General features: G+C 42.3%; 1 protein-coding gene across 5 annotated transcripts in view; it reads left to right on the top strand.

Annotated features, from left to right (window-relative positions):
- Positions 1–26,408, top strand: part of LOC147030326 (integrin beta-1-like) — a 74,370-nt gene that overhangs the window by 10,386 nt on the left and 37,576 nt on the right. For all 5 annotated transcript variants that reach the window (XM_085874256.1, XM_085874258.1, XM_085874257.1 and 2 more), the window contains exons 3-6: positions 1,306–1,394; positions 1,603–1,813; positions 7,182–7,352; positions 8,486–8,733. In XM_085874256.1, the coding sequence (XP_085730382.1) occupies positions 1,306–1,394; positions 1,603–1,813; positions 7,182–7,352; positions 8,486–8,733 (719 nt within the window). The remainder of the gene's footprint in view (positions 1–1,305; positions 1,395–1,602; positions 1,814–7,181; positions 7,353–8,485; positions 8,734–26,408) is intronic.

Here is a 26,408-nt window from a genome sequence, read left to right as displayed (position 1 = left end):
TCAATATATGCCACGGATTACATTGATTGTGTTTGTAAAGAAATGTGATTGTTGAACTGTTACCTGGTTACTACCTGCTCACGTCATCCTTTCCTGCATTGGCTCGATTTAGCATGTAAAGACTAGATAGACTGGAAGTTCTGCCCCATTGATTGGCTCCATTATTAGCCAGTGCATACCCACAGTTGTGCTCAGCCATATGAATAAAAAGATGAGTGCACACTCGGGGTACGAACCCTAATTGACATCGCCAAACCACCGGAAAAGGTGATGCATTTATAAAAGAGCGAGGACCCCACCAGGTTTGGTGTTGCCAATTGGCGTCTGCAGTTGCTTAGCAACCCGATGAGCCATGCCGAAGGTCGGGAAGAGTCTGTGAAGCCCCCTCGTGTTGAATCCCGAATCCCGGTTCCATAACAATTTATAGTCTGCTAGTTGCACTGTTAGTGAGGTGAGGCTGTGTCACTAATGCGGTGCCCTCATAGGTAAGGGGAGGTATTTGTAACTTTGGCCATGGTACTCATGGAATACAAATGCATACTCTTTTCGAAAGTCAGCATGGGATCTTTTGCATCCACCAGTGAATGATGGCAGATGGTCTATCCTCCCAAAAGTGAGTCTTAGTGAGATGAGAATGCTGTATTTTCTGTATATGGCAAAACACTGTCGTTACTTATTTGATATTGAATTTACAGATTTTACTTGGATAAAGCTGAAAGATCACCATTTGTGTATAGACAGCCAGTTGTAGCATAGCTGTTGGGGTCACCACAGCTGTGAGGAACTCGTACCCTCGGCACAGACACGCGATGAGAAATTGCTTGAGGATGAGATTCCGGAATGCAAGGCTTACCAAAGAGCTTTATTTGGATCATGAACTACTCATCCCACGATGTACCACTGCGAGCATGTAGGCCTTCGGAATGCTACTCAAGTGCCTGTGCCGTGCAAACTTACAAATGTATCTTCTGAGCAGGATAAAGTCATTTGAGGAGAAAAGAAAATATGAAAGAGTAAGAGCAAGTGGCAATGAAGTGTTTTGCTGTCCAGAAAAAGATCAGATGAAGTTTCTATTTGATGTATAGATAGCTTATAGTTCTAGGCTTGGGGGTGTTTCCAATGGGGTGAGGGAGAGTCAAATGGTTAAAAGGGTAGGGGGTGTAAGAGCAGACAAGACTCGGTATTGGACCAAGAGGCCATTGGCCAATCCCTAACACAAGCTGAATGTCAGTTTCCTATAAGGAGATACTGATGAGACCAAAGGTGTTGAATGCATCACCTTTATTTATTCCTTCCCTCCTGCAGAAATTTCCAATGAATGCTTGTCTGCCAATGCCAAGTCATGTGAGGACTGCATCCAGGCGGACAGTCAGTGTGGCTGGTGTAAGCAGGAGGTAATATCGGGTTTTCAATAACTTATTGTACTTACAAATAAAGTCACCAACTGAGACATACAGTACTAAAGGAACCATGAAAAATGAAAAGTTGCTCAAAATTTCCTGTATCCTGTAGTAACATTTCAATGAGTAAATGTACAAGTATCCCATCATTGTGCACCAATAAGGATATAAAGGTATAAACCATTAATCTTCCTGTTAACAGAACTTCACGGGTCCAGGAGAGCTCACGTCCGCACGTTGTGATTTTGTGGAGAACCTCTTGCACAGATGTCCGCAGAAATACATTGAGAGCCCACACGGTCAAACGGTGATCGCACCCGCCAGACCTCTCACTGCTGACCGACGTGAGAGACCAAAACCTGAGGACATCACACAGATTGCACCGCAGAAATTAACCCTCACCCTACGATCAGGTACATGTACTGAGCATAATTTGGTTTACAAAAGCATGACAAGTTTTAGAAATAACTACCACCATCACAAGTACCATAATGATCTGTGTTGACTAGGAACAGGATGGCCAATACATGCATGGGCATCTTTAGCAGAAGGATGCTGGGAACAAGTTGCTTTTAGCATTCTCAGAGATCATGAAGGTGGTAGGATCGCCTAGATGTACGTACACTCATTTCTAAGCTGTCGAGCCTGGGTTTGAATCCCGACCCAGCTATAAACTGTCATGCCAGTGTTTCATGGGCAGGGTGATTCATCAATGTGTGTGTGTGTCATTCTTTGGATGGACGTTAAACTAGTCGTCTCGTCTGTCGGCATTAGTTGCTGGTTGATAAAGATCCCACGGTGTCACTCGCGTCGAGTTATTGGTGGCACCCTGAACAAATTCCAAATTTCTGTCCTGTCTTCCTGAGTCGGAGTGATGACCTGACCAGTGTTGTAGCCTTGTGACTGCTTCAGCAGAAGTGATGGTGATGGTGATGGTGAAGAAGAAGAAGAAGCAGAAGAAGAAGAAGAGGAAGAAGAGGACGAAGAAGAAGAAGAAGAATAAATCATGTCCTGAATTGGTCAATGCACTTATCATACTTGATGCCAGGGTATCGTTTCTATGTAAAAGATTGGACACTGCTTACTCCCCAAAACTAAATGCAAAGCTTGGGCAATAAGAATCGCCGACATGGTCTTCAGACTTTTATGACCTCCAGATAAGGAGCTCCCCTCTGTGATTTTACTGTGGACTTCTTATTGTTTTGTTATCATTTCCATCAATTTTATTTTTAATTAAATTGCTTTTGTGACCTCCCATGAATTTGTTTTGTTACCTCCACCACCGAAGGTGAAGGAGGTTATGTTTTTCACCCCTTTCTGTTGGGTCGCCGAAATAGGTCACCCTTATTGTCAGTAATTCTGTCTGTTTGTTTGGATGTTTGTTCGTTTGTCATCAGCATAACTGGTAGTAAACGTGGGCGGATTTTGACCAAACTCGGGTGGTAGGTACATCTTATGACCTTGTGCTTTGGAAATTGTGATGGGGACGCTTTGGTTCTCTCGCAACAACCGAAAAACCTTCAAAATCGGTACCGTTCATGCGAAATCAATTCCGAAAGCCATTATCCCACGTATGGTTATGAAATTTGGCAGGAATGATCCACAGGTGATGCTCTATCAAATATATTCCGGTTTTCGTGATATATGGTATACTTTACCCGCAGCGCCCCCTACAATTAGGGTATGCGCGAGAAATGGCGAAAATTGAAGGCCCCCTAGCGACCAGGTGAGTGCATCGATACGAATGAAACTTTGCAGGTTCATGGTACTCAATGAGTACTACAACTTTGCCTCAGGACATATTGACCGATTTCGTTGAGGTCAAGGGTCAAAGGTCAATTAGTGCAAAAATCGATAATATACGAGAGCCAGAGGTGCCTTCGCGCCAAATGCTACTCCTCCTCGGGTTATGGTCGGATGGTCATGAAAATTCACACTAATCGTCTGGAATACATTGTGCACAAACGATCGAGCCGGATTTTCGATTTCGACCTTTGTTCACCCACAGCACCCCCTCAAACTTTGGGGATTTCCGATTTCAAACCGCATTTTCGGTACTTTTCATTCAAATGGATACCGAGTAGTTATCAGTAGATGGAATTGGATGAGATTTGATATGCATAATCTTAACGTGATTCCCTATCCGCTATATGACATCCATTTTGCTCTATATCTTATAGTTTCCATGCTCGGCGACCCATCGCCGCCTACCGGCTTGTCTGTTTGTGTGCAGGATATCTCAAAAAGTTGTGCACGGATTCGGATGAAATTTGGTGGACAGGTTTGGTGTATGACAAGGACGAACTGATTCGATTTTGGTGAAGATCCCGATCCGGATCAGGCTACCAGAATTTTTAGAGTGATTCTTCACCATCGAGAGATAGGGCCAAAAACGATGTATAGCACGATATCTCAAAAAGTTGTGGAGAGATTCGGACGAAACTTGGTGGACAAGTTGGGTGTGTTGCAAGAAAGAATTGCTTCGATTTTGGATAAGATCCTAATCTGGATCTGGATACAATAATTATTTAATTTTTAAAGTGATTCTTCACCATTGAGAGATAGGGCCACAAATGATACAGTGCTGTATAGCATGATATTTCAAAAATATATTGGGCCCGATATGTTCTCATGGATCAGGAATTACGTGGCGGAGGTATGCGCTCCACCGAGTGCCCTTTTAGTTCAGTCATGTTTCACCGATGACGTTCAACTATTTCAAACCCACAAAAAACATTGAGCACCAAAAAGCTCTAATGTTTGTATTGTATTCATAGTATGCTCAAACATGTTCATATTCTGGTTGAAGAAGACCAACACATTGATCTGTACACTCCTTTAACAAACAACGTCATTGGAATCCAAGCTTAAGTTTATCCATTAAAACAACATGGCTGTCTGAAATTACTGCAAATTGCCAATGATGCCAGTCTAAAAATGACCCCAGACACGCTACATTGGCAGAAATGACGAGCTTTATTCACATGTGTAAAACCAACTTCTCAAACACAAGTTTGGATACATGTTGTTTTCGATCAAATCGTATGATCCAGCTGTTGCTGTGAGATGTAGCGCCATTCTTGAACCAGGGCCACTTACTGTTGATCGAGAGACTCTGGGCACACTTGGCAAGCACAATCACTCCTCTCCAGGATGTCTCCAGGCATGTTGTATTGGATTAAAGTCTGGAGATTGTCCTGACCAGTCCAAGTGAGTGATATACTGCACCTGAAGTCCCACACCGACGAGATGAGCATGGTTTGGATTGGCATTATCATTCATAAAGATCAAGACAAGACCTTGTTGTTGGCCCAAAGGGATGACTACTGACATACTGAGCTCATCCATGTATCTGACACCAGTCAGTGCACCCCTCTGTATAAAAGCAGGATCAGTTCTTTGGCCAACTTGAATGAAAGCCCAGACTATCAGGTTGCTTCCACCAAACCCATCATGCTGCCTCATGGCACAATTAACTATTCGCTCCTCACATCGTCTTCATGCACTAGCCCATCTATAATTGAAGTTTCAGCAGAATATTGATCTGTTAGTGGAAAAAAACATGGCATTTGTGCTGTTTTTTCACCCTTGAATGCACTGCTACCGATGATGCTGGGTTAAAATTATGCAGGGGATGGGGGTGGGGTGGCTTTATGGACCTCATCGCCACTGATGAGAAGCCTCTTCTACACTAAGTGGATCAACATTTAATGGTTCATTGTTCTTTTCAGGTCAATGTAGAGACCATGTTGTAGGTCTTTCTGGCAAGGGTGATAAGATAAGGATCCTCATGAGGGGATGTAACCCTTTGGGCAATCTGAAGGAGGACTCCCCACGAAATGCAGTCCGATGGATGATGCCTTGTTATTATCATCGAAATGGGACCGTGACGAATATCGTTCTGGGAAGCAACTGCTGTTTGAGCCATCTGTCCTTGAACCATCCTGATGACGTGAACCAACTCATTTGTTGTGAAGCAATGCCGAGCTATTCCGAAACAGACATGCACCACATGGGTTGTCAATTTATAAGGGGTATTGACACCAGGATTGGGCAGACATGCACATTGTACATAGATTCAGTGGGAGACACAATTTGCAGGTATATTCCCAGGTTCGCTCAGTTCAGGAGAGGATAATGGTGACAATAGTGTTGCACGTTAAATTTCCTTGTTGGGTTTCTTTCCTAAATAGTCATGATTTGCACATGCATGACTAATAATTTTTGAACTGTGATTTCGTAATTCATTCCACAGTTGAAGTTTTTGATTTTCTATGGCTCATTTTACAAAAAAATCCTTTGAACTGTGAAAAAAAAAATGTATTGTGTGGATAGGAAATCCTGTTCAGGGAATGCTGGAAAATCACATTGGCCTCACGGGATTGCATCCTGACCATCACGTCATGGTCAAGTAACAGAATCATTCAACCAATTCATTCTCCTAATCTTAATGGGCTTGGGATCCTAAGATCCTGAGTTCAAATCTCACTCAGCTGTTGAATTAATACCAGGTGCGGTTGACTCTGCCTGTCGTCCTTCCGAGGTCGGCAAAATGAGTGCCGGCATGCTGGTATCCTGTGTCGGAGTGGCGACCCGTCCAGGATTGTACCCAATAGCCAAGGAGACTGCTTAGGCAGCACCGACGCTCTGCACAGAGTATGGTCCTGATGGATGGATGGATGGATAGACCATTCTCTCAGAAGGCCCATTATCATTGACTGATTAAAAATAAGCTTCTCATTGGCTGAAAAACATGCTGTCAGGTACGTATCGGAATCGCGCCCAGTCAGCAAGAACATCGGGATGTACCAGCACCTAGCTGCAATTGTCACACGATAGCTTCAACATGACACACTAACAGGATCAAATTGGTCATTCCACTCCCAGCCTATACTAGGTTTACATCTTCAGAGTATCAACACTCCGGTAGGGCAAGGACACAGCGATCCATATGCACCCCAACAATTTAGCATGACACCGTGACTTGAAGTAGTTCATCCTTCAGCAAAAGGATTACTTAGACAATGAAACTTAGACATAAGAACGAGCATAAGAAACTTAGACTAGAACGGCACTCGGTAGAGCGCATAACTCCACCAGGCTGAACCGTTAACGTTTTGTGTTCCACTGATAGGGCGTATCTGCATCCGGACCTAAAACAAAATCTAATCGGCTTGTTCTTGTCGCCGAACCAACTCATACACAGTTTTGTCATAATCCGTCCACAACTTTTTGAGATATCATGCTATACAGTGTATGATTTTTAGCCCTATCTCTCAATTTTGATTAAAATACTTTAAAAATTCTTGTATCCGGATTCTGATCATCACCGAAATTGAACAATTTCGTCCTTGTCACACACCCAACATGTCCACAACTTTTCTGAGATATCATGCTACATATCGTTTTTGGCCCTATCTGTCAATGGTGAAGAATCACATAAAAAATTATCGAAGCTGGATGTCCACCACTTTTTGAGAAACATACAAACAGACAGGGATGAAAACATAACCTCCATCCACCTGCGGCAGTTCGGTGGCGGAGGTAACTATATGCTTTTAGTTAAAACTTGCATATCCCATTTTACTTGATGTCAAGGGTGAAGGCAAACACAAAGTAATATTCCTCATAAAGTTACGACAGGTTGCATAGTGTACATCCAGGCGTACAGACAGAACAGCTGGCTCGAAGATCACTGTGTCGACTTTACCAAGTGCAGGTTTATATCCAGATTTGATTTTTAAACCAGGGATTTTGACCCAGAATCATGTCGCTCCGCAGGAGAACCACAAGGCTTCGATCTGCATTTCCGCCGGGCAGAAGACTACCCCATTGACCTGTACTACCTGATGGACCTGTCCTACTCCATGGTAGACGATCTGCATCACGTGAAAAAACTCGGTACAGAGTTGCAGCAACGCATGAAGGACATAACGAGCGACTTCCAAATGGGTATGTACTTTCGTCTATCACTTTGCAGCATTGTCCTGGCTTTGTAAGAACCGACTCGGCTATGCACACAGAAGACGATCTACGAGTATTTGAAGTGCACAGGTGTATTTCGATCCAAAGTTTTAAAATCCAATTACGTTTCATGCTTTCACGGCCAAGAAAACACTTTCTCATCATTATTAGGACACGCATGTGACTTTTTAAGTTATGATAGATCCATTAGGCGAACTCGAACTGTGACAATTAAAGTACTTTCTTGCTATTTATTCACTTAAACCCAAAGTTTCTTAAACCGTCTCATATTTTCTCCTCCGCCGCTCCGACAATATCGGAGATGGGGACATTAAAATGAGCTCCGTCCGAACAAACGATCATCTGTCCATGTACTTATGTCTTCTCGATATTTCAAAAACCATTGAACTTTTGCTTTTAGAGTTCTATTCCTCAAATCACCCAAAAAGTGGGGGATCGAGAGTACCAGCTTCTTGTTATCCGACTTTTGATTTTAAATAACTGCTTATTAAACGATCAAACTCCAAAAATATTAATCAAATTTAGTAACAACTTTTTGTATAACTGTTATTTTACACTTTTATATAATGGTCAAAAATGCTCCAAAGTGCATCAATTGTTTGACTTTGCATTTCAACTTCCAAATCAGCATCCAGGCTCAGTTTTGTATCATTGTCGTGACTCAAATCGAAATAACCCGTTTCTTGATCCCAGGTGACCCAACTTGTTACAGAATAAACCTAAACTTGTTTTGGAGTTTTAATATCTTCCCACAGGCTGAAATCTAAAAAAGAAGAATAAAATTAATGTCTATTCCATACACTATAATGTAGAAGATTTCATAGGGAATATTGAGATTGTGATGAAATGAATGCACATATTGTGAGATTATAATTCAGGGGATGTAAATAATGTTGCATTGCATGTGCCGATTGTAAGACCATAGTTTGTTGAATGTAGAACCTTTTTATAATACCCCAAAACCATTAACCAATGCCATTCTGTTTTGCACCATACTGCAGCAGAAACAGATACAAACATCAATAAATAATAAGAAAGCCATTAGCTGTTGGCAGTCAAACAAGGTTTTTTCTTCCAATTCCTAAGAATTTTTTTGACAGGTTTTGGATCGTTTGTGGACAAGACCACGATGCCTTTTATCAGTATGACGCCCAAGATGGTGCAGAACCCATGCGCCAACAACTTGAATGGCCAACTATGCACGAGTCCCTTCGGTTACAAGAACGTACTATCACTGACTGCAAATGGAACAGAGTTCAACCAGTTGGTGGGCAAGCAGCAGATCTCCGGGAATATGGACTCGCCAGAGGGTGGATTCGATGCAATGATGCAAGCTGCAGTCTGTGGGGTAGGTGTTTCTTTCATTATCATCATGATGGAACAAATTATTATTATTATTATTAACACGGAAAACATTATCACAGGTCTGGAGAAAGGTTCAGATGAAAAAGACAGGAAGGATCATATCACAAGCTGTATTATCCTTCGGAAATATGCCCACATATTGTCTTCTTGTATTGTCCCATTTGTGTTGCCCCTTTGCTTGTCTTTGGATCATATCTTTGTATCGTCTCTTTGTATTGCCTATTTGTATCATGTCTGTATTGTCACTTTGAAGCATTTCTTCGTTTCGTCTCTTTGAATCATCTCTTTGTTTTGTCTCTTTGTATCATGTCTGTATGCCATTGTATCATCTCTTTGTATCATGTCTGTATGTCATTGTATCATCTCTTTGTATCATGTCTGTATGTCATTGTATCATCTCTTTGTATCATGTCTGTATGTCATTGTATCATCTCTTTGTATCATGTCTGTATGTCATTGTATCATCTCTTTGTATCATGTCTGTATGTCATTGTATCATCTCTTTGTATCATGTCTGTATGTCATTGTATCATCTCTTTGTATCATGTCTGTATGTCATTGTATCATCTCTTTGTTTCATGTCTGTATGTCATTGTATCATCTCTTTGTATCATGTCTGTATGTCATTGTATCATCTCTTTGTATCATGTCTGTATGTCATTGTATCATCTCTTTGTATCATGTCTGTATGTCATTGTATCATCTCTTTGTATCATGTCTGTATGTCATTGTATCATCTCTTTGTATCATGTCTGTATGTCATTGTATCATCTCTTTGTATCATGTCTGTATGTCATTGTATCATCTCTTTGTATCATGTCTGTATGTCATTGTATCATCTCTTTGTATCATGTCTGTATGTCATTGTATCATCTCTTTGTATCATGTCTGTATGTCATTGTATCATCTCTTTGTATCATGTCTGTATGTCATTGTATCATCTCTTTGTATCATGTCTATGTCATTGTATCATCTCTTTGTATCATGTCTGTATGTCATTGTATCATCTCTTTGTATCAAGTCTGTATGTCATTGTATCATCTCTTTGTATCATGTCTTTATGTCATTGTATCATCTCTTTGTATCAAGTCTGTATGTCATTGTATCATCTCTTTGTATCATGTCTTTATGTCATTGTATCATCTCTTTGTATCATGTCTGTATGTCATTGTATCATCTCTTTGTATCATGTCTGTATGTCATTGTATCATCTCTTTGTATCATGTCTGTATGTCATTGTATCATCTCTTTGTATCATGTCTGTATGTCATTGTATCATCTCTTTGTATCATGTCTGTATGTCATTGTATCATCTCTTTGTATCATGTCTGTATGTCAATGTATCATCTCTTTGTATCAAGTCTGTATGTCATTGTATCATCTCTTTGTATCATGTCTTTATGTCATTGTATCATCTCTTTGTATCATGTCTGTATGTCATTGTGTCATTTCTTTGTTTCATGTCTGTATGTCAATGTATCATCTGTTTGTATCATGTCTATGTCATTGTATCATCTCTTTGTATCATGTCTGTATGTCATTGTATCATGTCTGTATGTCATTGTGTCATCTCTTTGTATCATGTCTGTATGTCATTGTATCATCTCTTTGTATCATGTCTGTATGTCATTGTATCATCTCTTTGTTTCATGTCTGTATGTCTTTGTATCATCTCTTTGTATCATGTCTGTATGTCATTGTATCATCTCTTTGTATCATGTCTGTATGTCATTGTATCATCTCTTTGTATCATGTCTGTATGTCATTGTATCATCTCTTTGTATCATGTCTGTATGTCATTGTATCATCTCTTTGTATCATGTCTGTATGTCATTGTATCATCTCTTTGTATCATGTCTGTATGTCATTGTATCATCTCTTTGTATCATGTCTGTATGTCATTGTATCATCTCTTTGTATCATGTCTGTATGTCATTGTATCATCTCTTTGTATCATGTCTGTATGTCATTGTATCATCTCTTTGTATCATGTCTGTATGTCATTGTATCATCTCTTTGTATCATGTCTGTATGTCATTGTATCATCTCTTTGTATCATGTCTGTATGTCATTGTATCATCTCTTTGTATCATGTCTGTATGTCATTGTATCATCTCTTTGTATCATGTCTGTATGTCATTGTATCATCTCTTTGTATCATGTCTGTATGTCATTGTATCATCTCTTTGTATCATGTCTGTATGTCATTGTATCATCTCTTTGTATCATGTCTGTATGTCATTGTATCATCTCTTTGTATCATGTCTGTATGTCATTGTATCATCTCTTTGTATCATGTCTGTATGTCATTGTATCATCTCTTTGTATCATGTCTGTATGTCATTGTATCATCTCTTTGTATCATGTCTGTATGTCATTGTATCATCTCTTTGTATCATGTCTGTATGTCATTGTATCATCTCTTTGTATCATGTCTGTATGTCATTGTATCATCTCTTTGTTTCATGTCTGTATGTCATTGTATCATCTCTTTGTATCATGTCTGTATGTCATTGTATCATCTCTTTGTATCATGTCTGTATGTCATTGTGTCATCTCTTTGTATCATGTCTGTATGTCATTGTATCATCTCTTTGTATCATGTCTGTATGTCATTGTATCATCTCTTTGTATCATGTCTGTATGTCATTGTATCATCTCTTTGTATCATGTCTGTATGTCATTGTATCATCTCTTTGTATCATGTCTGTATGTCATTGTATCATCTTTGTATCATGTCTGTATGTCATTGTATCATCTCTTTGTATCATGTCTGTATCTCATTGTATCATCTCTTTGTATCATGTCTGTATGTCATTGTATCATCTCTTTGTATCATGTCTGTATGTCATTGTATCATCTCTTTGTATCATGTCTGTATGTCATTGTATCATCTCTTTGTATCATGTCTGTATGTCATTGTATCATCTCTTTGTATCATGTCTGTATGTCATTGTATCATCTCTTTGTATCATGTCTGTATGTCATTGTATCATCTCTTTGTATCATGTCTGTATGTCATTGTATCATCTCTTTGTTTCATGTCTGTATGTCATTGTATCATGTCTGTTTTATGTCTGAATGTCATTGTATCATCTCCTTGTATCATGTCTGTATGTCTTTGTATCATGTCTGCATTGTCTCTTTGTATCATGTCTGTATGTCATTGTATCATCTCTTTGTATCATGTCTGTATTGTCTCTTTGTATCATCTTTGTATCATGTCTGTATTGTCTCTTTGTATCATCTCTTTGTATCATGTCGGTATGTCATTGTATCATCTCTTTGTTTCATGTCTGTATGTCATTGTATCATCTCTTTGTATCATGTCTGTATGTCATTGTATCATCTCTTTGTATCATGTCTGTATGTCATTGTATCATCTCTTTGTATCATGTCTGTATGTCATTGTATCATCTCTGTTTCATGTCTGTATGTCTTTGTATCATCTCTTTGTATCATGTCTGTATTGTCTCTTTGTATCATGTCTGTATGTCATTGTATCATCTCTTTGTTTCATGTCTGTATGTCATTGTATCATCTCTTTGTATCATGTCTGTATGTCATTGTATCATCTCTTTGTATCATGTCTGTATGTCATTGTATCATCTCTTTGTATCATGTCTGTATGTCATTGTATCATCTCTTTGTATCATGTCTGTATGTCATTGTATCATCTCTTTGTATCATGTCTGTATGTCATTGTATCATCTCTTTGTATCATGTCTGTATGTCATTGTATCATCTCTTTGTATCATGTCTGTATGTCATTGTATCATCTTTGTATCATGTCTGTATGTCATTGTATCATCTCTTTGTATCATGTCTGTATGTCATTGTATCATCTCTTTGTATCATGTCTGTATGTCATTGTATCATCTCTTTGTATCATGTCTGTATGTCATTGTGTCATCTCTTTGTATCATGTCTGTATGTCATTGTATCATCTCTTTGTATCATGTCTGTATGTCATTGTATCATCTCTTTGTATCATGTCTGTATGTCATTGTATCATGTCTGTATGTCATTGTATCATCTCTTTGTATCATGTCTGTATGTCATTGTATCATCTCTTTGTATCATGTCTGTATGTCATTGTATCATCTCTTTGTATCATGTCTGTATGTCATTGTATCATCTCTTTGTATCATGTCTGTATGTCATTGTATCATCTCTTTGTATCATGTCTGTATGTCATTGTATCATCTCTTTGTATCATGTCTGTATGTCATTGTATCATCTCTTTGTATCATGTCTGTATGTCATTGTATCATCTCTTTGTATCATGTCTGTATGTCATTGTATCATCTCTTTGTATCATGTCTGTATGTCATTGTATCATCTCTTTGTATCATCTCTTTGTATCATGTCTGTATGTCATTGTATCATCTCTTTGTATCATGTCTGTATGTCATTGTATCATCTCTTTGTATCATGTCTGTATGTCATTGTATCATCTCTTTGTTTTATGTCTGTATGTCTTTGTATCATCTCTTTGTATCATGTCTGTATGTCATTGTATCATCTCTTTGTTTCATGTCTGTATGTCATTGTATCATCTCTTTGTATCATGTCTGTATGTCATTGTATCATCTCTTTGTATCATGTCTGTATGTCATTGTATCATCTCTTTGTATCATGTCTGTATGTCATTGTATCATCTCTTTGTATCATGTCTGTATGTCATTGTATCATCTCTTTGTATCATGTCTGTATGTCATTGTATCATCTCTTTGTATCATGTCTGTATGTCATTGTATCATCTCTTTGTATCATGTCTGTATGTCATTGTATCATCTCTTTGTATCATGTCTGTATGTCATTGTATCATCTCTTTGTATCATGTCTGTATGTCATTGTATCATCTCTTTGTATCATGTCTGTATGTCATTGTGTCATCTCTTTGTATCATGTCTATGTCATTGTATCATCTCTTTGTATCATGTCTGTATGTCATTGTATCATCTCTTTGTATCATGTCTGTATGTCATTGTATCATCTCTTTGTATCATCTCTTTGTCTCACGTCTTTGAGTCATCTCTTTGTTTCGTCTCTTTGCATCATTTCTGTGTATTACCTCTTTCTATCAATCTCTATGGCGACCGATAATGCACTCAATACTGTATCCACCACCTTTCATAGAATCAGAGCCATGCAGAGTGGAACCGAACAAAATGATAGACTCAGTAGGGATTGAAAATAGTCCTTCCCTGAACAACATTATACGAGCACATGTTCTTCAGGAAAGGCTTCCCTCAGTCTACATGATTGCATGATGGTGAGGGGAAGACAGGTTCACTGGGGTTTGTCATCTTCAGAAATAGTGTTTATTTGTTAATTCGTGTTATGTTACACCCCCAACTCACTCACACAACCTGAGTAGCTGGTATCACATTATTTTCTGAAAAGAAGCAACAGACCATTAGATGGAATGGGAGGACAAAAGCCATCGGCATGCGCAGTGCTCGGGCACGATCCCATCATGCATCTGCACCCGCACAACTTCCGCTCCCCAGGTAATTACTTCCCAAGCAAACCCAACAATTTGAGCAACTAAATCAACCCCATTAAAAAGATAATTTTAAAAGATTTTACTTTGCCTCACAGTTAAGCATACACACAACACCAGACTCGGTGGGATTATGGTGAGAGCGTCTGCTCTGACTTGGCGATTGCAACCCTGGGCAAGTCGTATGAAAGATTTTACAAATGGTACAAGCTGCTTCCTCACTTGATGCTCAGCATTTTAGTTTTTGTCGACGGTCAAGGCTCGTGGAAGAGCGAGATCATAGAATGGATCAGGATGCAACAGAACAAAAGGAATAGTAGAAAACAAGGGGGAAACACCAACAGCAGGTTTGAGGGACAAAATATCGAGAGAGACTTGGACAACTAAGGGATGTGGGGAAGAAATGAGGGATCGGGGAGGGCAAGTGGTGTGGACAAGATGGATATAGAAACAAACTTTCAGGAAGAAAACCCTGAAAATTTAAAAAGAGGTGGGCTTGGGGAGTGTTACCGAGGGTAGAAAAGAGTATGGTTTTGGATGGGGATGATCTGAGATGGTGGTGAACAGCTGTCTTGAAGACCTGGAGGGAAGAATGAGATTTGAAGAGAGTGTGGAAGGTGGTTCCACAGGTGAGAATAGAGAAGAGTAAATGAGTGGAGGTGAGCAGTGGTTCTGGATTTAGGCAGTTTCACTCAGAAGGGATTGGTGATGAATCGCGTGTGTCCTGCATACACTTTGGGGAAAGGGGGTGGGGGTGGGGACAGAGCATGGAGAGGGCAGAGGGTGCAAGACCAGAAATGAGGCGGAAGAAGACAGAGAGACCACTGACTTGTTGGCAATGGCGAAGTGATAGGCCCATAGACTTAGCTTCATCGCGAGAGATTTCAATGATCTTGAAAGCCTTGGTTTTCACGGCATTAAGGTAAGCAAAATGTGAGGCAGGGGAGCCAGCCCATCGGGGAGGGCAGTGCTCCATCAAGCTGCAGATGAAAGCCTTGGAAGTGGATAAGAGCTCAGGTGTTCCAAGGAAGGACTTTGCATGATGGAGGATGCCCAGTCAGTGTTTGGCTTTGGAGGCCAACTTTGAAATGTGGCTTGCCCAAGAGAGATCATGGCTGAGAGTGAGACCCAAGAGTTTGATTGACTGAACCTCTTTGAGATGGTTGTTGAGAAAGTATATGGGTGGGTTTGCAGAATGGTCCTTTCAGAGAGAGAGAGATGGAGAGAGAGATGGAGAGAGAGATGGAGAGAGAGATGGAGAGAGAGATGGAGAGAGAGATGGAGAGAGAGATGGAGAGAGAGATGGAGAGAGAGATGGAGAGAGAGATGGAGAGAGAGAGAGAGAGAGAGAGAGAGAGAGAGAGAGAGAGAGAGAGAGAGAGATGGAGAGATGGAGAGATGGAGAGATGGAGAGAGAGAGAGATGGAGAGATGGAGAGATGGAGAGATGGAGAGATGGAGAGATGGAGAGAGAGAGAGAGAGAGAGAGAGAGAGAGAGAGAGAGAGAGAGAGAGAGAGAGAGAGAGAGAGAGAGAGAGAGAGAGAGAGAGAGAGAGAGAGAGAGAGAGAGAGAGAGAGAGAGATAGAGATATATATTTCTCAGGATTGAAGGACATATTAGAAGTGTTTGACCAGTTTGTGATGTTGTCAAGGTCTGAAGAGAGGAAAGAGACTGCTGCCTGTCTGCCAAAAGGATGAGAGATATCACAACAGAGAGTGGAATCATCAGCAAAGAGATAGAGGATTTTCCAAAGAATCGTTTAGTATAGGCATAATCATTGATACTAATCTATCATGTTCAGAACACTAAATCGCTGATCTCCAAATGACAACAGCGCCGATACTTTGTTCGGCAACTGAAATAATATATGGCTGATAAAACTATTATGAGGCTTTTTTTATGTTTCAGTAATTGAGAGTTATCTTGTATGGTTGCTGTGTCTGATTTAGTGTTTCTACATTGTTTCAATTTGTACGTCAAAAAAGGGTGATTTGGTAAAACTGCAGAGAGTAGAAAAACAGGCTGGAAAGATCCTTTGAGGAAAGATAGACAGAAGTATAATTTCTCATGAACAAGTTTTAACCAAGGCTAAAACCATTATGCAAACTCGTATCCACCCACGACATCCGTTTTATGAACAGATGAGGTCTGGTCGGAGGTAAAGAGGTTTGATGTGCAGAAACGGTAGATTTCTGAAATGATTTGTTCCATTTTCTGTTCGAGTTTTAATGAAAGTCAGTTATATTAAAGGGGTCAGTGGGTGGCAGTGGGGATAGTGGATGCTCTGGTTGTCTGTTGAATTGTTCTCTTTGTGCAATTTTAATTGTTTGATGGTGGGTTTTGTTGTACTCTTGCTGTTGTTTTTGTCATCATTTATTGTTATTATTATTACTTCGCCATGATAACTATGTATTGGACCTAAGGTTTTGACCCCATATTCTGGAAAACAGTGAGACTAAGAGAAACCTAACACTGAATTTTAAAGGGACATCATCCCCCAAAAGCGACTGGTTAAAGAGTTTAACTCCTTTGAGTAGGAAAACACGTAGTGCCACAAATCAGCACTGAATTTAGTTTATATTTTTAATTTCCCATCCGTTATTGGGGACCATTTATTTATTAAGTACACAAACATGACAGCAATTTGTGCCACCTGTACACATGTGTGCACAGGTCTGAATCCCACCACCGTGATAAATAAGTGGTACCTTACATTTTGGAATTTATATGTTGTTGCAGCATTAATTCCAATATAGTTTCAGTGTTAATTGCTCAAGTTTGTGATTATGAATGTAAAAAAAATGTATTTTTTATCATGTGTTGCAGCCTTCCAGTTTTATTATATACTGGGAGCTGTTCTCCACTTAAATCGGAGCTGCTCTTCTCTTATGTTGTACTAAAATAAGCATTTGCATTATACCCCAACATCCCAGGGTATTTACACGTGGCACGTGATGCATACCACTTGATCAATCTGAACCAACACTCACACTGACTCTAACTCTTGATTCATTAGCTGTTTCCGAGCTAAGTGCTGAAGTGAATCATTAGCCTGACAGGTATTCAGGTTGCTTGTTGGAGGTGTGACAAAATGCAGCAAACTGGGTCATGTCCCTTGACTCGTCAAATTGCTGATGACAGCCATCTCTTATAACCAGAAAGGGCGAACGCTGTGCAGGACAGTGGAAGTGAAAGCCTCCATCGAAGAAATGCTTTACCATTAAGCTTTGTGTTAAATGTTAACATATATATATATATATATATATATATATATATATATATATATATATATATATATATATATCTTTCTCTCTCTCTCTCTCTCTCTCTCTCTCTCTCTCTCTCTCTCTCTCTCTCTCTCTCTCTCTCTCTCTCTCTCTCTCTCTCTCTCTCTCTCTCTCTCTCTCTCTCTCTCTCTCTCTCTCTCTCTCTCTCTCTCTCTCTCTCTCTCTCTCTCTCTCTCTCTCTCTCTGGCCCATCAAGCCTGCACATACTCCACCATCCCCACTACTTAAAGATACCCCTCCAGCTCAATTTTATAACAATCCACTCACTCCAATGTCACTACCATGCAGCGAGACCATTGCATGCATTCACCACTCTCTGAGTGAAAGAGTTAGACCCCTACCTTACTTCCATCCTAACTCTCCTCTTATTTACTTTTAAACTGTGCCCCCTTGTCCTGTCAGTGCCCATTTTGCTGAAAATTATTCTACACTGATTTTATTTACACCCTTCATTATCTCAAACATCTCTATCAGATCCTGACACAATCATCTCCTTCATGTTAATAGTCATGTCTCTTTCAGCCACTCCTCAGCTTCGTCTTGCGAGGCCTGGGATCAATCTTGTTGCCCTATGTTGTGCCCTATGGCAACTGTATGTCCTTCATAAGATGTGGTGACCAAAACTGAACACAACTAGAAAGCATCCCAGAATAGAAAGTTGGTCCGTGTCCGCTTTGCACTCAAACTAAACTAAACGAAAGCAACAGCAAAAAAAAATGTAAATTTTATTAATTAGTGTTCTCCATTTTCTCATAATAAATGTTTGTTGAAAATTTGATGATAAAAGTTCAAATGGTAAAGAAGTTATGGACTGGATGGACACACTGAAGCTCAATGGAAAATAAATATACACTGAAGTAATTAAAAAAACTCGGCCATCTCGCACTGCACAGCAGCAAACGGGCTGATAATGGCTGAGCTATGCCCCTCTACCCCCACCCGCTGTATCTATTATCACACCCAGATCCTTCTCCTGTGTGTCACCCTCCAAGATTGCCCCTTGCATCTTGTAATCTCTATTTTCATTATTCTTACCCAACCCCAACACCTTACACTTGTTTGTGTTGAATTGCATCTTCCAATATTTTGCCCTACAGTCTGTTAAAGATCCATATTTTCCTGAATCTGGTCACCCCCCCCACCCTCCCCTGCTCACCAACTCTAATATCAACCAACTCTTCCTGTTATCTGAACAATGGAAAGCCTACTCTTAACCCCACTGTCAAAATTGTTTATGTAAATCCAATAAATGAGATTCATCAGATGTCTGTCTGTGTGTGTGTCTGTCTCTTTGTCTGTCTGCTTGTTTGCGTTTTTTGCAAAAACCGCTGGGCCGACAACCACCAAATTTGGCACACAGACCAAGTCGGACCCGGAGGTTGTCTTATGTGTATTTTCATCCACAACCTCAACCTTTAAAGACACCGAAGAACCATGACCTTTTTTTTGACATGTTCGAGACAAGACTTTTTACATGCTTGGGAGATAAAACCCAAAGACCCAAAAGACCATTGAATTCTCCAAACATAATTAAGACACTTCAAAAAATCCCGAATACCACAAATACCCTTTGGACCCCAAAGACTATTCAGATCCCTAAGAATCTTGAAGACCTCTAAGACCCTTAAATATTTTGAAGATCATTAAGACCCTTAGGACCCCAAAGATCCTTAAGAACTGTAAGATCCCAAAGACCCTTCAAGATCTCAAAGATCCGAAAGACCTCAAAGATATTTAAGACCCAAAGACCCTTAAGACCCCTTCACCCACTGGTGTTCCCTTAAGACCCTTTTACCACCTGGTGTTCTGACTCTCCTCCCACCTCCACAGTTACCCCACTCACCCACACCCCGTCAGTTCTCCTGCCCCCGATCCGCTGCCCCATTCTTAGCCCTGCCGGCTCTCCTGCTTCTCCCACTTCTCAGTACCCCTCCCCCCACCACACCCAGGCAGCGCCAGGTAACCCTGCTAGTTATGAATACTAATGGTCCAGTACTTATGCTTCAGGTACCCCACTACTTCCATCTAAACAGAAAGACGTCCTCCCACTCACAGCCAATCTTTGCTTCCTCTCACGAACACAGTTTCCAATCCAGTTCGTTACCTGACCAGACACTCCACAAGCCCTCACCTTGGCTAACAACTTCCTATGTGGTACCTTATCAAATACCTTCTTAAAGTCTACATGTATTACATTCACTGCACTTCCCTCATCCGCCCAGTCAAAAAGTGCTTCATGGAACTCTAAAAAAATTGTTAAACAAGACTTCCCCCGAGTTAACCCATGCTGACGACCTTTAATTAGTTTGTATTTGTTTAAATGGTTCCTCATCTGGTCCCTAATTGATGCCTCCAACACCTTCCCCACAACTGAGGTCAAACTAACATGTCTATAGTTTCCAAAATTATTCTCTGGATCCTTTCTTAAATCATGGTGTTACATTTGCTACTCTCCAATCCTCAGGTACCTGTCCTGACTCCAGTGAGCTCTTGAAAATATCCGTTATCTCGCTTACCTGTTCTCCAAACCTCCCTCAAAACTCTTGGGTGCATATTATCTGGTTCCAGGGCTATATTTTTAACTGGCAGGGATGCCCGGCGTTGTCAGGCAAGGCCAGGTCCCTCCTCTCATCCCTTTCCCTCCCCACCCTTTCCCCTCCCTCCTCCCACCCTCCCACAATCTAGACCCCCCACTCCACCCCTTCCCCTCCCTCTGGACTCCGACCCCCCTTCCCCTGCCTACCCCAATTGGTGGAGGTTGGCTGTGGGACTTCCCACTCTCTGGGGACATGTTCAGTGCAAAAATACAAGTTATCTCCACAGCAATCTTGTAATACCATCTGCCACAACCACCGGGTGGCACTACACAATGCACATTTACGTGAAGAATTTCTGTCGACCTTCCCTCCTGAATCCCCACAACAACATTTGAATCAAAGTAGGCCATGTTCACCATGAGGATGAACTTGGTCATGTGCCAAGTTTGGTGGTAATTGGCCCCGCAGTTTTGACGTGATTGGTGTTACACACAGACAGACAGACAATGACATTTATTTATGAGACAAGCAAATACAACCCGTCATTTCGCTGATGGGAATATTAATGGGGGGGGGGTAGACTGAGGAGGGAGGAGAGGGAGGGAGAGGGGAGGAGAGAAAGAGGAGGGAGAGGATGGAGGGAAGGGAGAGGAGAGGACGGAGGGAGTGGAGGGGAGAGGAGAGGACGGAGGGAAGGGAGGGGAGAGGAGAGGACAGAGGGAAGGGAGGGGAGAGGAGAGGACAGAGGGAAGGGAGGGGAGAGGAGAGGACAGAGGGAAGGGAGGGGAGAGGAGAGGACAGAGGGAAGGGAGGGGAGAGGAGAGGACAGAGGGAAGGGAGGGAGAGAGGAGAGGACAGAGGGAAGGGAGGGGAGAGGAGAGGACAGAGGGAAGGGAGGGGAGAGGCGAGGCCAGGGGGAAGGGAGGGGAGAGGAGAGGACAGAGGGAGGGGAGGGGAGAGGAGAGGACAGAGGGAAGGGAGGGGAGAGGAGAGGACAGAGGGAAGGGAGGGGAGAGGAGAGGACAGAGGGAAGGGAGGGGAGAGGAGAGGACAGAGGGAAGGGAGGGGAGAGGAGAGGACAGAGGGAAGGGAGGGGAGAGGAGAGGAGAGGAGAGGACAGTGCGAAGGGCGGGAGAGAAGAGAACAGAGGGAAGAGAGGGGCAGAGGTAGAGGGAAGAGAGGTGAGAGGACAGGACGGAGGGAAGGGAGGGAGAGGGGAAGATGGAGGGAAGGGAGGGGAGAGGAGAAGACGGAGGGAAGGGAGGGGAGGAGAAGAATGAGGGAAGGGAGGGAGAGGAGAGAGTGGGGAGGTGGGGAGAGCGACACCTCACCAAACATTGCTTTACACTGCAAGAGAGGTTTGCGAGAAGGGAGAGAGAGACAGAGACAGAAACAGAGACAAGAAGAAAATATATATGTATATATATATATATATATATATATATATATATATATATATATATATATATATATATATATATATATATATATATATATATATATATATTGTTGCCGTGGTGGGTACCGAGACACCAGCTTGTCACTCAGGGGATTAATCCGCGGTTGTCCTCGGTAGAGCCGGACCTGGAGCCACCACTCGCAATTAACGTTGTGGTACAGTGGGTTGTTTTAGAACAAAGAACGCCACCCAGTCAACCACGAGTTCCAGTGTCCACCCTCTAATTATTCCGTTCAACTAGAGGTTACGTGGTTACCTGAGCGGGGAGCACGCCCTCGGCAAAGCACCAATGTTATCCGATTAGATTTTAATTAGGGCGGCCGAGCGTTTTATCCGCTGGTGCGTGCGATGATTTTTGGTCAAATCTGTGGTAATTACCTCCGAGTCTATCTCGGTTTGAACAATGCCAGACCAATGGAAGGAAAGGACAAACACGGACAGGTTGGAAATCGACAAATGATTTACTAATAATAAAATAAATAAATGGAAAGAACTTTAAATTTTCTGAGGTAAATAAAGAATGAATTTCAAAGCAAAATCCATCAAAATGCCAGGAAAGAGACAAATAGCAGATGCTTATCGGGGGTTGACTTACAGCTAAACACAGACAAGGGTACCCAGCAGATCATTCAGGGGGAGGGAAAGAATCACCTCGCTCACCAGAAAGTCGTCCGTGAAGTGAAAACATCCTGAAAATGCGTGCGTGCGTGTCACGTCCGTCGCCAGCACCCAGCTTTGCCGTGCACCCTCTCGTGGGGCAGCCTTGAACACCAGTTGACGCCTGGAGGGCACCGAGATCGTCCGTCATGGGTTTCGACCCTGGTGTTGCTGGTGACCGACCCGTGCCTCACTTGTTGGCGGCGCTGCTCACACCCACATGCGCACCACACGCTTGCTTGCCGAAGCACTGGGAAGGACGAATTGTCTCGTTGTTGGCGCTGGTCAGACACCCGCTTCTTGCTCACTTCTCCAGCTTACTTCTCATTCTCTTCTCCCTCCCTAGCTTTCTTTCGCCTCCGCTTTCCCTCTCGCTTTCCTCATCAGAACGTACCTCTCGTTCGTTTTATATCTCTGGGCCGTCTCCGCCCTAAGCTCACCCTGCCCCACTTGCGGACGGTTAACATGACGACCCATGCGCTCTCAAAAAAGGTGGGCGTCGGAGCTCGTGAAAGATTGTTACTGAAGAAGAATGGGGGCGGGCTTCAGAGCTTGTGAAAGAAATGTGTGTAAACGTGTCTGTCGTAAAAAAAAATCTTCCCATAAGAGGGGATCTATCCTTTACCCTTCTTAACGCATCACATTTAAGAACCCATTAGACATGGGGATGGGGCTAATCTGAACATGCATTTAAGGAAATAACTGTTTGAGGACCTGGATGTGTGGATGCATTCATCAGACCGGATTCTGAAATCCATAACAATATATATATATATATATATATATATATATATATATATATATATATATATATATATATATATATATATATATATATATATATATATATATATATATATATATATATATATATATATATATATATATATATATGCGTGGGTGTGTAGGTGAGAGGTGGAGGTGGTGTTAGCAAAGAAAATGATGTTATGCTTAATGACTGAACAAATAAACAAACAAAATAAAAAACATGTCAGAACAGTTTTACACACAACACAGCAGAGTTGTAAAGTAATCCACAGAGTTGAAAGAGTTCCAGGCCTTTTTGGCAAAGACTGATCACTGTGTGCATGTGACAATAATATCCCAAGAACTCCACAAGTCGAGCCCGTTCGGTCGGGTGGTCAGAAGGAAACCATTACTCAAAAAAGCCCACTGAGTCCCGTTTGAGGTATGCTGCTTGGTGTTGGCTTAATGGTTAGGGTGGTAGGCTTGGGATCCTGGGATTCTGAGTTCAAATCCTACTCAGCTGTTGAATTAATACCAGGTGGGGTTGATTCTGCCTGTCATCCTTCTAAGGTTAGCAAAATGAGGGCCAGCTTGCTGGTTGCCTGTGTCGGAGTGGTGACCTGTCCAGGATTGTGCCCAACAGCCAAGGAGACTGTTTAGACAGCACCAACGCTCTGCACAGAGTATGGTCCCAATGGATGGATGGTTTGAGGTATGCAAAAAAACCACATTGGAGATTCTGAAGCCATGTGGCAAAACGTTTTGTGGTCTGGCAAAGCCAAGATGGAAGTTTTTGGCCTAAATGCAAAACGTTACGTTTGGCGCAAACCAAACACAGCACATCACCCAAAGAAGACCATCCCTACTGGAAAGCATGGTGATGGCAACATCATGTTATGGGGATGTTTCTCATCAGCAGGTACTGTGGCACTTCTCGTTTTGTATTTATTCTCGTTTTGGTATATATTATATACAGGTATATTCTCGTTTTGTATTTTTAATTAATTTTCTGAAATTTGTTGAATTTATTTTTCACTTGGAAGTTGTGGGTTACGACGTGAAAATAAAGGGGGGAAAAAAGTCTGATTTAATGCAATTTAATTCCAAGGTTTATGGTAACAAAATGGGAACATTTTGAAAGGGGGTGTGGACTTTATATAGGCACTGTACCAGTGATTTTGGATTCAACAATGTAAAAATCAAGAAAATCACCAAATATCAAGACCTCAAGAATGAAGTGAAGATCCTGGAAGCTGAAGAATGTCAAAGTTGTACCAGTGATAGTTGGAGCTCCAGAAATGATAACAAAGAACCTCAGAGATATTAAAAACCATCCCTGGGAATATTATTACAAATGAAATACAGTTGGAACCTGTCCGGTGCTCAGTGATGATCCTGAAGATGATCCACTGCCCTCAGCACAAAGCTTTGACAACAGAAAACTTCACAGCTTCCATCCATCCATCCATCCATCCATCCATCGAGACCATACTCTGTGCAGAGCATTGGTGCTGCCAAAGCAATCTCTTGGGCTATTGGGCACAATAATGGACAGGTCACCACTCAACACAGGATACTCAAATGGCTCAATCATCCCAGCAAACTGGTATTCATTTTTCCAACCTCAGAAGGATGTCAGGTTGAGTTGACCCTCCTGGTATTAATTCAACAGCCATGCAGGATTTGAACTCAGGACCCTAGGATCCCAAACCTGCCACTCTCACCATTAAGTCAACACCAGGCATAGATGAATCGTAACCCGTGACTGAAATGAAGGTCGTTACTTTGAGCCTGCTCGACGACTCCATTGCACATTCTGAAACCCACAAATGTAGATACCAATCAACGACGCACGCACACACGCACACACTTATCAGTGTAGATTAGCAAATACAACCCATCATTTCGCTGAAGGAAATATTAAGTGAGGGGAGAAAAGTGGGGGGGGGGGTAGAGGAGGGAGGGGAGGGAAGATGAGGGAAGGAGGGTAAGGGGAAGCATAGGAGGGAGAGAGGGGGGAGGAAGAAAGGGAGGGAGGAGGAGGGAGGGGGGGGGCAGAAGAGGAGGGAAAGAAGGGAAGAGGAGGAAGAGGGGAGAAGAGGAGAGATGGAGGGGTAGATGGAGGAAAGAGGGGGGAGAATCGGAGGGAAGGGGGTGGAGAGAGGAGGGAAAGGGAGGGAAAGAGAGATAGGAGAGAAGGAAGGGAGAGGAGGAGAGAGGGGAGGGATAGGAGGAGAGAGGGGAGGGATAGGAGGAGAGAGGGGAGCGATAGGAGGGAAGAGGGAGGGAGTGGGGAGGAAGAGGAGGAGGGGGAGAGAGAAGAGATGGATGGAGGGAAGGAAGAGAGAAAGAGAGAACAGAAGAGGACGGAGAGGGGAGGGAGAAGAAGGAGAGGGGGGGGGGGAGTGTAGCAAGAGAGGACGGAGAGGAGAGGGAGAGGAAGGAGAGGGGAGTCAAAGATAATGTTATGTTATGCTTTATCAACACGCACGCACACTTCCAGGTATTTACGTCATAGATGCGTTCCTGGAAAACATCGTTTAAATGGAACTTCAAAACTACTACTTCAAAGCTGGGGAGTGTGACTACTACTAGGCCTCTTTGCCTGCTTCCAATAGGGGGTGGGGGACACCCAGCGACCTCAGGGTTTACCTGAGCGTGCTCCTGGCGCTCTTAACTAAGGGGTGGTTTACTAAGCACTCCTAACTAAGCACTAAAACCTACTGTGCTCCCCTGGCACTAAAACCTACTGCGCTCTCCCAGCACTAAACCCTACTGTGCTCTCCTGGCACTTCTGACAGCCTTCACCTGCCAAGAGCCCCCAAAGCCCTGGCGCCCTCTCTCCCGACTCACCAACTTCCAATACCATGTCACACTCCCAGCCAGTTTCGAAGGGGGCCCAAGCGAGATAAACCTTAGACAACATGCAGACAAGACACGGAGTACTTGGTAGTGCCTCATGGACGAGAGGAAAAGTGTCGAAGGCACGAATGCAGCTCGTGAGAAGCCGATGTCAACGGATTCGAGCGCCCAAGCTCGAGCATGCCGCGTGGCAAAATGGCGCTCGTACTCCTATTCTCAGCACCGCTTGCGCACCAGCGTGGCAAGATGGCGCTCGTTCTCTTATCGGCACCGCTTGCGCACACAGCCTCGGCGCGTCCAGCCCCCGTAAGGTTGACGGCACAAGACAGTAATATCTATGGTGGGTTCCAGCTGGTTCCTCACAAGGTCCAACATACAAATCCAGGTCTGGCCTGTTCACCAGACGAGGTCAAATCAGGGTGTTGGGCTCCGCAGGCGGATCAATGGGATCACAAGACGGGTCGAGCCGTGCAGTGAGTACGGACAGTCAGAGGCTCCGTGACTGGACTCAGGATCAACCTGTGGATGACCTCAGGCTGGATCCATAACCGAGGAGGAACAGCCGGCCAAACCACTCTTCACAAAGCCGATCACCGACT

This window comes from Eptatretus burgeri, chromosome 3, assembly GCF_056783735.1.
Source record: "Eptatretus burgeri isolate ZD-2024b chromosome 3, Ebu_testis_v1, whole genome shotgun sequence".
Lineage (NCBI taxonomy): Eukaryota > Metazoa > Chordata > Myxini > Myxiniformes > Myxinidae > Eptatretus > Eptatretus burgeri.
This window is presented reverse-complemented; position numbering and strand designations above follow the sequence as displayed.